This window comes from Leguminivora glycinivorella, chromosome 11, assembly GCF_023078275.1.
Source record: "Leguminivora glycinivorella isolate SPB_JAAS2020 chromosome 11, LegGlyc_1.1, whole genome shotgun sequence".
Lineage (NCBI taxonomy): Eukaryota > Metazoa > Arthropoda > Insecta > Lepidoptera > Tortricidae > Leguminivora > Leguminivora glycinivorella.
Window position 1 is genome coordinate 12,379,145 of NC_062981.1, and position 11,466 is coordinate 12,390,610.

The 11,466-nt window shown below is 37.9% G+C and overlaps 2 protein-coding genes across 2 annotated transcripts; both read right to left on the bottom strand.

Annotated features, from left to right (window-relative positions):
* Nucleotides 1–481: 481 nt before the first annotated feature.
* LOC125231220 lies at nucleotides 482–5,484 on the bottom strand. Its single transcript, XM_048136599.1, has 5 exons — nucleotides 5,343–5,484; nucleotides 4,198–4,591; nucleotides 3,370–3,602; nucleotides 2,752–2,818; nucleotides 482–1,619 (listed from the first exon to the last, which is right to left on the bottom strand). Exons 1-5 carry the CDS (start codon nucleotides 5,481–5,483, stop codon nucleotides 1,195–1,197), a joined length of 1,260 nt encoding a protein of 419 aa, XP_047992556.1. The 5' UTR covers nucleotide 5,484; the 3' UTR covers nucleotides 482–1,194.
* Nucleotides 5,485–5,497: 13 nt separating this feature from the next.
* LOC125231342 lies at nucleotides 5,498–11,216 on the bottom strand. Its single transcript, XM_048136788.1, has 8 exons — nucleotides 10,783–11,216; nucleotides 9,971–10,057; nucleotides 8,435–8,503; nucleotides 7,868–7,942; nucleotides 7,344–7,409; nucleotides 6,294–6,362; nucleotides 6,115–6,180; nucleotides 5,498–5,811 (listed from the first exon to the last, which is right to left on the bottom strand). The coding sequence occupies exons 1-8, from the start codon at nucleotides 11,075–11,077 to the stop codon at nucleotides 5,498–5,500; spliced, it is 1,041 nt and encodes a 346-aa protein (XP_047992745.1). The 5' UTR covers nucleotides 11,078–11,216.
* Nucleotides 11,217–11,466: the final 250 nt, after the last annotated feature.

The window sequence follows — 11,466 nt, forward strand, 5'->3', positions numbered from 1 at the left end:
GGTATGTTCGATTCGATTTACCAAACCGATCGTGAAATTTTCTTCCCTCTATGGTTCGTTTGGGCCATTAAGGCGTTAGTCAGACGGTTACACGCTTTGATATTCCCTGGAAAATGTCATTCGATTACATTTTTGGCCCTATAGCTGTAAGCCACAGACTAATAAGAGATACTACGTATCAGACGCACAACTGTCATAGAGCTATTTTAGCCAATAAGAATCCTCGAGATCAGTTTAGAATTGATCGGACTGTTCTTTTTTTTTTTAATACTTACAAGTGAATATTTGGGCAAAGGGGCTAAACGGTTAAGCCATTCACGGTTGTGGTACTAGTTTTTTCGAAAATTAGTTTTAAAGCCTAAACAGAAATACATGACCTTTTACCCTGCATTGTAATATGCAAGGGGTAATTAATGTCATGTATTTCTGTTTAGGTTTTACATGGGTAGTTAAATGTAGAAATAAAACAAAATAATAGTTATTTTTGTTTATTTTTTAACTTTTTTCTGTATTTTATAAATGCTTTTTTTTGCGTTTGAGGCAAATTATCCTTTAATCTACAAATATCTGTGCCTTTCAATATTTTATTAATTATGTTGCACCAGTTAAATATCGACAACTTTACACTGGCAGTCAGTAGTGTGTCAAGCACAACTGTCTTGTGAGCTGCGCATTTGAGGAAATCGAATGAATACTTGGAGAGGATGTGCCTTTTAATATTTTCTGAAATATTATTTACATGGGGCTGCCTCTCCAGGTATTCATTTGACTCCTTTACAATATCGCCAAACATCCTCACGGCATACTCCGATGGGTACGACAGCTTTTTTTTCTTTATGGAATTATATTCCCTTTCACTGATCCAACTGTGACAGGGCCCTTCTTGGGGCGCAGTCAGATCAGTGAAACAGTTTTCGCATTTATTTTTTTGCAAAATTTTCCTGACTACCCATCCCGCAGTGTATGCCCGTGAGTGTACATTCAAGCGCTCACGGCGTACTTGTGCTTGCACGCTTTCAAGATCGCATTCGATACTTGAACTGTCAAGAGGATTACTGGTCTCTGTTTGTGTTTGATCTTTCGCCTCAAACAATTTTTTTATATTTATTAACTGAGCACCAGAATCCTCTTCGCAGTTGAATCCCGCCGAGTGAAATTTAATGAACCTGGTGATCAACAGCGATTTGAACGTGCTTATAAAGCTGTGGCAACTTGGGTCGTTACTGCGATAATTGTACGCCCGTACTTGCCCAAAAAATTTTCAATGGGGTCGGAATTGAAGTACCTTGGGCGCATTATTTTTATATTTTTGTTTTTAAAAAGCTGCCACAGCCTTATATAACTTTTTAAAGTTACGATCCAATTTTTTATTGAAGGCACAGATACATCACCCCGTATAGCATCAATAAATCTTATGGTCTCCAATTTCTTAATTGCTTGCCGCCAGAAATCGTGGTGCTGCGAGCTCTCTGTGACTGCCTTCTTCAGCGATTTCCCACCTGCTTCTTTGCTATTGAGTGTGGCTCCGTTGCACGAGTCAAATAATTCATCAAAAAAGGACACCACTTTTGAAGTGTCCTTCATCGTCTCACTCACTTTTCTTCCATCCGAGTAGTGAGCTGCAAACAAAAATAGTATTAGTATTTCACTATATGTATTATGTATGTACACTGTAACGAAATGTATCTGTGACATTTAACAAATTTAGTATAAAGAAATAAAAACTATGGAATCGGATTGCATGAATAACTATCGCGTTAAACGATGACAATTTAACTGAATAATACCCATTTAAGAATATTATAATTGCCTTTTTAATTTTTCGGCATCCACGGCATCAGTGACATACATAACAAGCATTAGAAACATGAACATTTTATCGATTACTATCAAACGTGGTGCCGTGGCTCGTTTTGCGAAGCAATTATACGTGGAAGTCTCTATCCAATGTGACAAGATGAAAAAGGACCCCCACTTGTAATTTTGTGACTTGTAGTTTTGTGAAATGGGCCATTGATCTACTGATTGTTAGGTCATTCTGCTAGTTTTCGTAATTAATATTGTTTAGACAGTAGGATATGGGTTAAATTGTGGCGTAGGCGAGAGGCTGGCAACCTGTCACTGCAATGTCACAGTTTCGTTTTCTTTCAACCCCTTGTTTGCCAAGAGTGGCACTGAAGCTTTAGTAGTTTCACGTGTTCTGCCTACCCCTTTATGGGATACAGGCGTGATTGTATGTATGTATGTATGTAGACAGTAGGATCGCAATCAGTACGGCAAAGGAAGATTAATATTCAAAATACTATGGCCAGCATCGCCCCAAAAGCAACAAACATGAGAGTTGGAACATTATAAATTTATAGTCTTTAAAACTACTTTATTTCATTTTATAGGCACCAAGTCGAATTCCATTGCAGAACTGAGATATTGTGTGCACTGAGATATAGTGCATAGTATGTACCTACTAGGTACTACCTAGTATAAGAAAGCGCTAGTGGCCTAAGGTATGAGCGTGCGACTTTCAATCCGGAGGGCGCTAAAAATCTAGCTAAAATTATGCATGCAGCCATAATAGATACGAAAATCTCCGCCGCACTGGCGTGTTTTTAGGCGCTCTGACTGCAGCTTGTAATGTGAAGCGCTACATGCGCCGCTGCCTGCTCCAGCGCGCTGCACGCGGGCCGAGAGCCGCTCCCGTCACGCTGTCGGGCCGCGCATGTTTAGCGAAAGGGCGAAGAGTGGCATACTTACAAAATTTTGACGTATACGATAAGGCGGACGCCACGGTATTGCTCAGAACTCGTGTGCAAGTCTTGACCTGTAAAATGATTGCAAAATTATTTTTTATACTGTTATGATGCTCCCTGTCGTTTATAAACGGAAAGATCTCTCACTCCTTCCTGATTCTCTGTTTTATTTTCCTGAGTTTTCTACAATATTTCTGTTTATATAAGTAACTAACCAGTGCAATACTGACGGATCTCATAACATTTGCATTGCATTTAATTTTGTCAAGAAATAAATTATGTATAACACTCAATAACATAAATACGAATGTAGTGAGGAGGTACTAAGTATACTAATCGCATAGCGTCAGTATAGCATAGCTATGAACCCTGTAAGGGCACTGCAAATATAATTATTACGGCTCAGCCACGACATTGGTCTAAGCACGACAGTGGTGAGCGGCGGCCATAGATTGGAGCGAGACACAGCGATTGGACTTTTCATTCACACGTATGGCTGCCGTTCACTGTCGCGCTTAGACCAATGTCGTGGCTGAGCCGTTAATATATATATGCATAGGCGATTTAAATGAAAAAGGAATTCATATCTCTACTATAAATAAGCAACGGAGTATTAGTTTACCTTCATTTTATTAATCTTTTCAGGAATCACATGCGTGTCGTTCAGTTTATGCAGAAGCCGAGCCTCGGCATGCTCACAGTCGGTCTGGTACACATCGACGATGTCGCTCCACTTGCAAACCTTTCCTTCAAATTTAATATCCTTTGTTAGGAAATTATTCCGGATTCCCTTTATGAGGTGGGGCGGGTCATAAATGACACTTATGTCGTGGCCTTTGATTGTTATGACGTCGTCTGAAAAAATATAAAAACAATATGTATTCAGTAATTTAATTCAAATGACGAAATCTAAAAATGACGTGTCTAAATATAATATGCTAGTTTCTTATACTTAAAATAAAATAGTTTATGCAGTGCACGAAATAAAGCACCACATAATTATAAGAAAAATACGGACAATCGTTATGTTTAAACATAATTTCTATTTAATATGTCAAAGAGAAAGATATAAAGTAAATGAATTGACCGTGACGTCACTCCTCGCGATTTCATATTAATTCCATATTAGCAAATCGTTTTGACAGTTCTTAAATAGAAGCTGATTTGACTAGCAGGAAACTAGCCAATTATAATTAGTAATTAAAGTTCAACGAAGTTTAAAAAGGACAAGTCTAAATATAATTAGAATCATTGCTTCAAATCATGATCATGTAGTTAAAAACAATCTCCTACTTTCCAGATCTTTACATATTCCAGATCGCTTTGGCAACAAATCCCAAAATTTAGAAAAGTCATTAGTATTTACGAAAGCAACTGCTATCTAACCAAACCCATTGGTGCCATTTTACTAAAAAAACGACTTTCATAAAAATGTAATAATGAATCTTACCAGTCTGACATCCGGCCTTAATCTGGTCGCTCCGTGTCTCCTCCATGAGACCCTTTAAGGCCGACTGGAAGGATTGGCCCTGGTCACTGATGACCGCGACGGGTACCAGGCCCGTGTCTATGACGGCGCCGATGACTCTTTTCAGAATCACTCTCAGCTCCTCATTTTTCGTCGCCCCTTCACAAAAATAAAATGCTATTGGCTGTTGCCACTTGTGAATGGCTCCTCGCACCATAAAGGCTAAGGCATGGTCCGCCAAATCACTGGTCTTTTTATTCAGGTGGACAAATCCATTGATGTGGTCCATCCCCTTTTGGTAGTCCAAGCCGGGTTCCAGTTTTACCTCGTCAAATATAATGGAACAGTACTTTTTGTTCACTGGCCAGTTCTTTACCTGAAATTGAATAAATGACTTAATGTAACAAAAAGTATAATTAAATAAATAAAGAAACAATGTCATAAATATTATAGCCAAAATAAATCAATTAACCTATGCGGCAAGCTCATTGCTGAAAGCTTGTTGTGTTCTGGGTATATCCATACTAATATTATAAATGGGAAAGTGTGCGTGTTCGTTTGTTTGTCGGTCTTTCACGGCAAAACGGAGTAACGAATTGACGTGATTTTTTAAAGTGGAGATGTTGAAGGGCTGGAGAGCGACATAGGCTACTTTTAGTCTCTAGTACAATATACATTTCAATACACAGAAAACATCCATGATCCAGGAACAAATATCTGTGCTCATCGCACACATAAATGCCCTTACCGGGATTCGAACCCAGGACCATTGAACACACGCCCACATGGCCCTCTCAGTCTTCTGAAAATGTAATAATAGTATTTTCACCACACCAACTGGTAAATGCTCTATTGATTCTTCAAAAAAGGATGAGAAAATTACATTTGACGTTTTGCAGTTTATCATGTTGGTGTGCTGAAAAATTTAACTTGGTGGCAAAATTTGTTTAACCTTCGCCACGAAACCCTCGCAACGCTCATGATTCCACTTCTTGAAGCGCTCACTTCGTTCGCAGTCTAATATTGGAATCTTTCGCAAGCTCTGGTATCAATATTGGCACGTTGAGGTTAAACAACTACTTTGCCTCCTAGTACACAAATAAGTATTAAGTATGTTATTGTTTTACCTGATCCTTAATTGCATCAAAAATTTGAACATTGATGCCCGGCTGCACTTTGAGCGTTGATGTTAATTTATTTAAAGTATTCCTTGATGGCAAAATGAATATTTGTTGCAAAAATCTATAAGCCTTTGGACTTTGTTTCATGATTGCCAGTGAAATCATTTTTCTTCCTCTGTAAATCGTCTTCCTTTTTGTTTCTTGTTGCTTTGGGTTATTTGCATCCAAATCATTTTCCTTGCCAGGGGATTTAAGTTGCTGGTTAACTTTTCAAAACATTGCGTCTTTGAAAATGTCATGGCCCTCTTGGCTCTTTTCATAAAGTCCAACTGCTTCTTGGATTTCTTGTACTCGTCGTATATTTTGCGACAGTACGGAGGCAAGGCTGCCACTCTAGGTACGATTCGTTTTCGTTGGCCGGGTCGGGAATCGGTACCTCTGGTACCACGTTTACGTTTCCGGTTACTCTCGTTTCCTGAAACAAAGAGTTTATTTTTAGTAATACATTCTATAAAAATGCAATAGAATTAATTCGATTTCTAATCCTCTTATGTGTCATTATCTCGTCACAAGACTTGTCGTATCGGTCCGGAAAACGTTAGAAAAAGAGCGTACACCTATCTTAAAGGCCGGCAACGCGCCTCCTACACTTCTGGTGTTTCGGGTGTCTATGGACGGCAGTGATAGCTTACCACCAGGCGACGTGCTTGCTCATTTGCGTCCTATCCCGAAAAAAAATACAAGTCTCAATTCGGAGTAACAATGATTTAAAAAATACCTGATTCACGAGTCTTGTCGGGTAGATCAGGGGTTTCTTTCAAAACAGTTGAGTTCCGTGTTGAGCCTGCAATGAATAAAACCAGGCTATTAAAGGCATTATCTGAGGTTCAATATCTACAAAACTGCATTAAAAATCCTAATCATGGCTACATATGGGCTTTTCTATGTTATGTTTACCTGGCACTGTAGACTGGCATGGTATATTTTGGATTTCCCGAAGCACTGGCCGTTGCTCTAGTAATGAGTCTGTAATTTAAACAAAATAGTGTCATTCAAAAAGTTTTTTAGGCTTAGTACACATCATGTCAATTACTTATTTCGTTTTTTTTATCTTAATAATTCATAATTATTTGGGCTTTCAAAGTCAGCCACAAAAGAAAACCGTACAAAAAACGAACTTTAGAGCGGTTTCATACCACGTCCAAACTGAACTCGTGAAAGTATAATCCATAATAGCCATATAATTATTTGTATGGTAATTTACGCACTATACATCCGAAGAATGACTGAAAGAAATCTGATGACGAGATCGAATATAAGTAACGTCTATCAATTGGGACATACACTTTGCACTTTAATCAATGCAGGCTGGGCTATCAAGATTTCTGTTAGCATGGTATGGTATGAGTCCAGTAATGTTTATAGTTTCATTTAAATAACGCAAATAAACATACCTATTGTTCGAATTTATTCTAATAGGTACTTTTGCAGACCTGACAAGTAGTTAACGCGATTAAATCTCGCTGCGACATATATTTATTTATGAATCATATGCCATTTCCTAATCATAATATGTGCCATTATCTGGGTAAAGGGAGCTTATTGTCGATGGCGCTTACGGCGGTATGAGCGATGTTCGTGTACAAATACGACGCCGCGGGACATAAGCGCCATCGGCAACAAGGTCCCTTTACCCAGATAACGTCACATATTAATGACATAAGGGTTGGGCAGTCACGCGCGTCAAGTAGAAATAATAAATAAGCCAAATAACCTAACCAAAAAATTTTGAAATAACTCCCGACATAGTGGACCGATTTTAACAAAACATGGTTAAGAACACTCCCGAGCTCCCGACTAATTCAGCTCTCAAGCAAAAAAAAACTATCTAAATCGGTTCGTCCGTTCGGGAGCTACGATTCCTCAGGCAGACATACAGACACGTACAATTTATAACACGCCGTCGTTTTTGCGTTGGGGGTTAAAAAAATAAAGCATAAAAAATACCTGATACATTAGGCTCCTCGCGGCCCTGTGGTTTTAGCACTTCTGCCTGATGATCCAATGGAGAGCCTGAAATAAGTTATTTAATAAAATAAAGACATTATTGAAATTGTGCTCTTGTTACTAAGCAGACCCGTGGCCCGTGGATCACACTGAAAACGATATGTGTAATTTACCTATTAATTAATTTGCCTCTCTAACACTAAAGTAGCGCTAGACTGTAAGACAAGAGCGATAAAGTGGCTGATAGCAAAATTCCAGTTTGGGACTTGAAACTTATATACTGGAGTAGAAAGCATAGCATTCACGATAAACGAGAAATGCTTTAAAGTGGGGATTTCATTGACTCTTATGCGAAACGCCGTGTGAACGATAGGTACAGAGTACAGTACAGACTATACATTTGTAGACACAACATTCCGCACGGAGACCGAATAAGAAGTCCGGACGTTCGCGGTTAATCAAGTAAATATATAGGTACAATCGATGTCTACCTCGTTCTACTGTCAAGTCTGTAAAGTGGTTACCTGTGGCAGCAAGCGGCTCGGGCGCCGCCTGAGGACTCGGCACAGCAGCAGCAGCCAGTTGCCGCAGGGATGACACTGTTATAAAAAAAGGTTTTGATTTTATTGATTAACTTAACTAGCTTTTGCCCGCGGCTTCGCTCGCGTTAAATTAGAAATTGCGGAATGCTCCATACATACTACCACTCCTATTTTAGTGAAGTGGGGTTTATAAGGAGACACAAAGTAGCCTATGTCAATCTCCAACCCTTCAATTATCTCTATTTAAAAATCACGTCAATTCGTCACTCCGTTGTGCCGTTGGATAGTCGCCATCAGATATATAAGAGCGCCCGAGGTACTCAAAAATATCTGAACACGCCTCTAACGCCTAGGCAATAGAGGCGTGTTCAGATATTTTTGAGTACCTCGGGCGCTCTTATATATCTGATGGCGACTGGACAAACAACACACACACTTTCCCCTTTATATTTTAAAAATACACGAAAAAAAAATCTCTAACACAGTAGGGTTTAGCCTCTATAGTATCTTCAAAGCAAAATATTAAAATATCCTATAAATAATAATTACCTGAAACAGTATGCTGCCCTCGTAGAATCTGTGGATCTGACACAGCTGGTGGTAGATCCTGTGAACAGCCTGTAATAAATAAATGTTTATTAAACAACACTCAAATGACATCTTAATCTGACAACATCTTAACATATTATTTTGTTTGATTTAATAGTCTATCTACAATACAATAATTTACAAATACTATTATTGCTCACCAATATAACAAGATGACAAAATAAATAACCTAACCACAAAATTAAAATTTTGAAAAAACCCCCGACCGCGACCTAGTGGACTGATTTTCATGAAACATGGCTAAGAACACTCCCGACTAACTCAGCTTTCAGACAAAAAACAATCAAAATCGGTTCATCCGTTCGAGAGCTACGATGCAACAGACAGACAGACACACACACAGACAGACAGACACGTCAAACTTATAACACCCCTTCGTTTTTGCGTCGGGGGTTAAAAAATAAGCACATAACTTTAATTAACTATGGTTGACAACAGACGGTCTTATCGCTAAAGAGCGATTTTTTCTAGACAACCTTTGGGTAGTGGAGACAAGACACAAAAACAACTGACCTATCTATGGGCACATCAAAATGCAACAAATGCTCAGTTAATTTTTTTGATAAAAATACATGCATGACATACTGACATCTATATATTCCTAAAATGGGTGAACAGAGCCTATGAAGGTGCTCAAGTCTCAGTGCCACTATTATTAATAATGGGTTTGACAGAAAAGGAAATTGTGTTTTTGGTAGCTTACTAGTGTATTGCCTATACAATCAGACCCATATCCCATAATCAACTTCTACAATACTCACAGGATCCCTCGCCCCTCCAGGCGTGTTGAAATTTTCAATCCAATCACCACACAGCAATAATACTTTTAATAATATATTACCATCTAATTTAAATGAGAAGTAAAAATCTAAATAAGATATATGTCATATATTAAAGAAAAAATGACGAGCACCACCAATGATGAAGGCCGGATTCGAACCGGCGTCTTAATGACCGGTGTTGGTTTAATAAGAAGTGTTAAACTAACAGGTCCCACATTGTCAATTATCAATATTGAAGCTTTATGTAATTAGAAACTTATTGTAATTAAACTAACAGGCAGTAAGTACCTTTCTGGCACAGTATAAGTACATGTACATAAGCAAATGAGAATGATACGCTAGCACGTTTTGCATACATACTCAGTGTACATACATACATACCACATGGTGTATGTTTGTTAGAAGAGTTATATTACTGGCGTTATTCTGTGCTTTTGAAAAGAATATTCACATAAATTTGTATATCATGGTGCTCCCACGTTATATAACATTTCATAACAGCCTGGTGTGGAAGCACCTGGTGATCATACAGTGAAAATTTATTTAGTTTTAGTATAAACTCAGGAATGTGTTTTCTGCACCTCAAATATAAAAGCTCTTATAGGATTTCAATAAGAGAGCCAGTTTAAAGCTATATTATATTCCATTAGAATAATTATCCAATGTCATGGATAATTACTAATTAGGTACCTACCAGCAATTTCTGAAGAGATGACTTTAGAGTAGGTGTGATCTTCATGCTGGCGACGTCTATCATAGCAATGATCAAACGTTATATGCGCTGAAAGAAAGATGAAATATATATAAATAATAGATATTACAATAAAGCATTCAAAATGTAAATAAGTGTATTTAAAAGAACATATAGTAGCTAAACTAAATCTTTATGACCAGGTTTGATAAGGAGATAAGGATCCGACAACAGGGACACTTATAAAATCTGTGCAATAGGGCTTTAATTAAAGCATTGCTCATTTCTGAATATCTGCACCACCTCAGCCACATCATTTAAAAAAATACCATGTTTCAATCATTCAATCTTTGGCGTAAAATAATTATTATAACTAACTTTGGCTCACCAAAACAAAACATTGATAAAATTACCATGCTGATGATTTCATACAATTTTAATAACTTCATAGAAAGATTTGTCACTAAATCATGTGGTATTTAAGTGATTTCTTTTAACATTTTTTTAGCTCTAAATAAAAAAAATACCACATGTTCCTAGATGGTACCTAGTAATATTGAGTTTTTCTACGAAGAAAGTATTTAATAGTCATGAAATGATATTTTACTGTCATCAAAACCAAAACTATGTCCAAATAATGAAACTATCTTAATTTGATTACCATGTTGTATATTAAACTACTTCAGCATGATATTTTGAATTAAAATCAGCGTGGTATTTTTATACGATCTCATTATTAGCATGTTATTTACGTCAGAGCTACAATATCAAAGGTAACTAAAACTATACGAGTTATAAATGAAATTAAAACTTACCAGTTAGATCGGCTTCCAATTGGGGACTTGGTACACCACTTTCAATCTCTCCCTGAGAGAATAAAGTGGGATAACCACCAAGTAGTATCCGGTTCTTTGGAGTTATGAACCTACGTTCAAAGTGTTTGTGGCACACAAACACCTTCCGCAGTTCCTGGATACTCAGGTTACGAAGCCGATCACTGTTAATGCACTGAAGCCACTTTTGGAGTCCTATCTCCGATGCAGGAAACTGGTGCAATTTAACGTCCTGTCGTACACTTGCACAGTTTTCCACACAACACTTGCGGTACATGTTAATAGTTAATCATAACTAAATACCACAATTATCACTGATTTAACTTGGGAGGATAAGCTCGGATGGAAATCAACGATACTTCACTCGACCAACGATAAAACAGCAATGTCGCATATCGCAATGGCTTTGAAAAGTATTTTAAAACTAGCGGCAATATGGCGGCATCAGCGCTAGCGTGTATCTGCGGGGTGGGGTGCAACATGGGAGGGGGCAAAAGGAGCGGAAAGAACGGAACGAGATCGGAGTGAACTGTCATTTCAATACTAGCCATTCGAAATTAAGACTAAAATTCGATGTATGAAGATTAAAGCCCGTGCTGTAAGCTATGAACGAAATTAGGGACTGCTCTCGGTAATGATTTTTTACCTACGACGAGTCTTTTGCAA

Excerpts from the sequence above, each read along its gene's own strand:
- LOC125231220 (XM_048136599.1), bottom strand. The coding sequence starts at position 5,483 with ATGAAACAAAGTCCAAAGGCTTATAGATTTTTGCAACAAATATTCATT. Across the intron at positions 2,819-3,369 it reads AAAAGATTAATAAAATGAAG|GTCAAGACTTGCACACGAGT; the intron begins GTAAACTAATAC and ends ATCATTTTACAG. Across the intron at positions 1,620-2,751 it reads ATCGTATACGTCAAAATTTT|CTCACTACTCGGATGGAAGA; the intron begins GTAAGTATGCCA and ends TTTTGTTTGCAG.
- LOC125231342 (XM_048136788.1), bottom strand. The coding sequence starts at position 11,077 with ATGTACCGCAAGTGTTGTGTGGAAAACTGTGCAAGTGTACGACAGGAC. Across the intron at positions 8,504-9,970 it reads CATCTCTTCAGAAATTGCTG|GCTGTTCACAGGATCTACCA; the intron begins GTAGGTACCTAA and ends TATTTATTACAG. Across the intron at positions 5,812-6,114 it reads CGACAAGACTCGTGAATCAG|GAAACGAGAGTAACCGGAAA; the intron begins GTATTTTTTAAA and ends TCTTTGTTTCAG.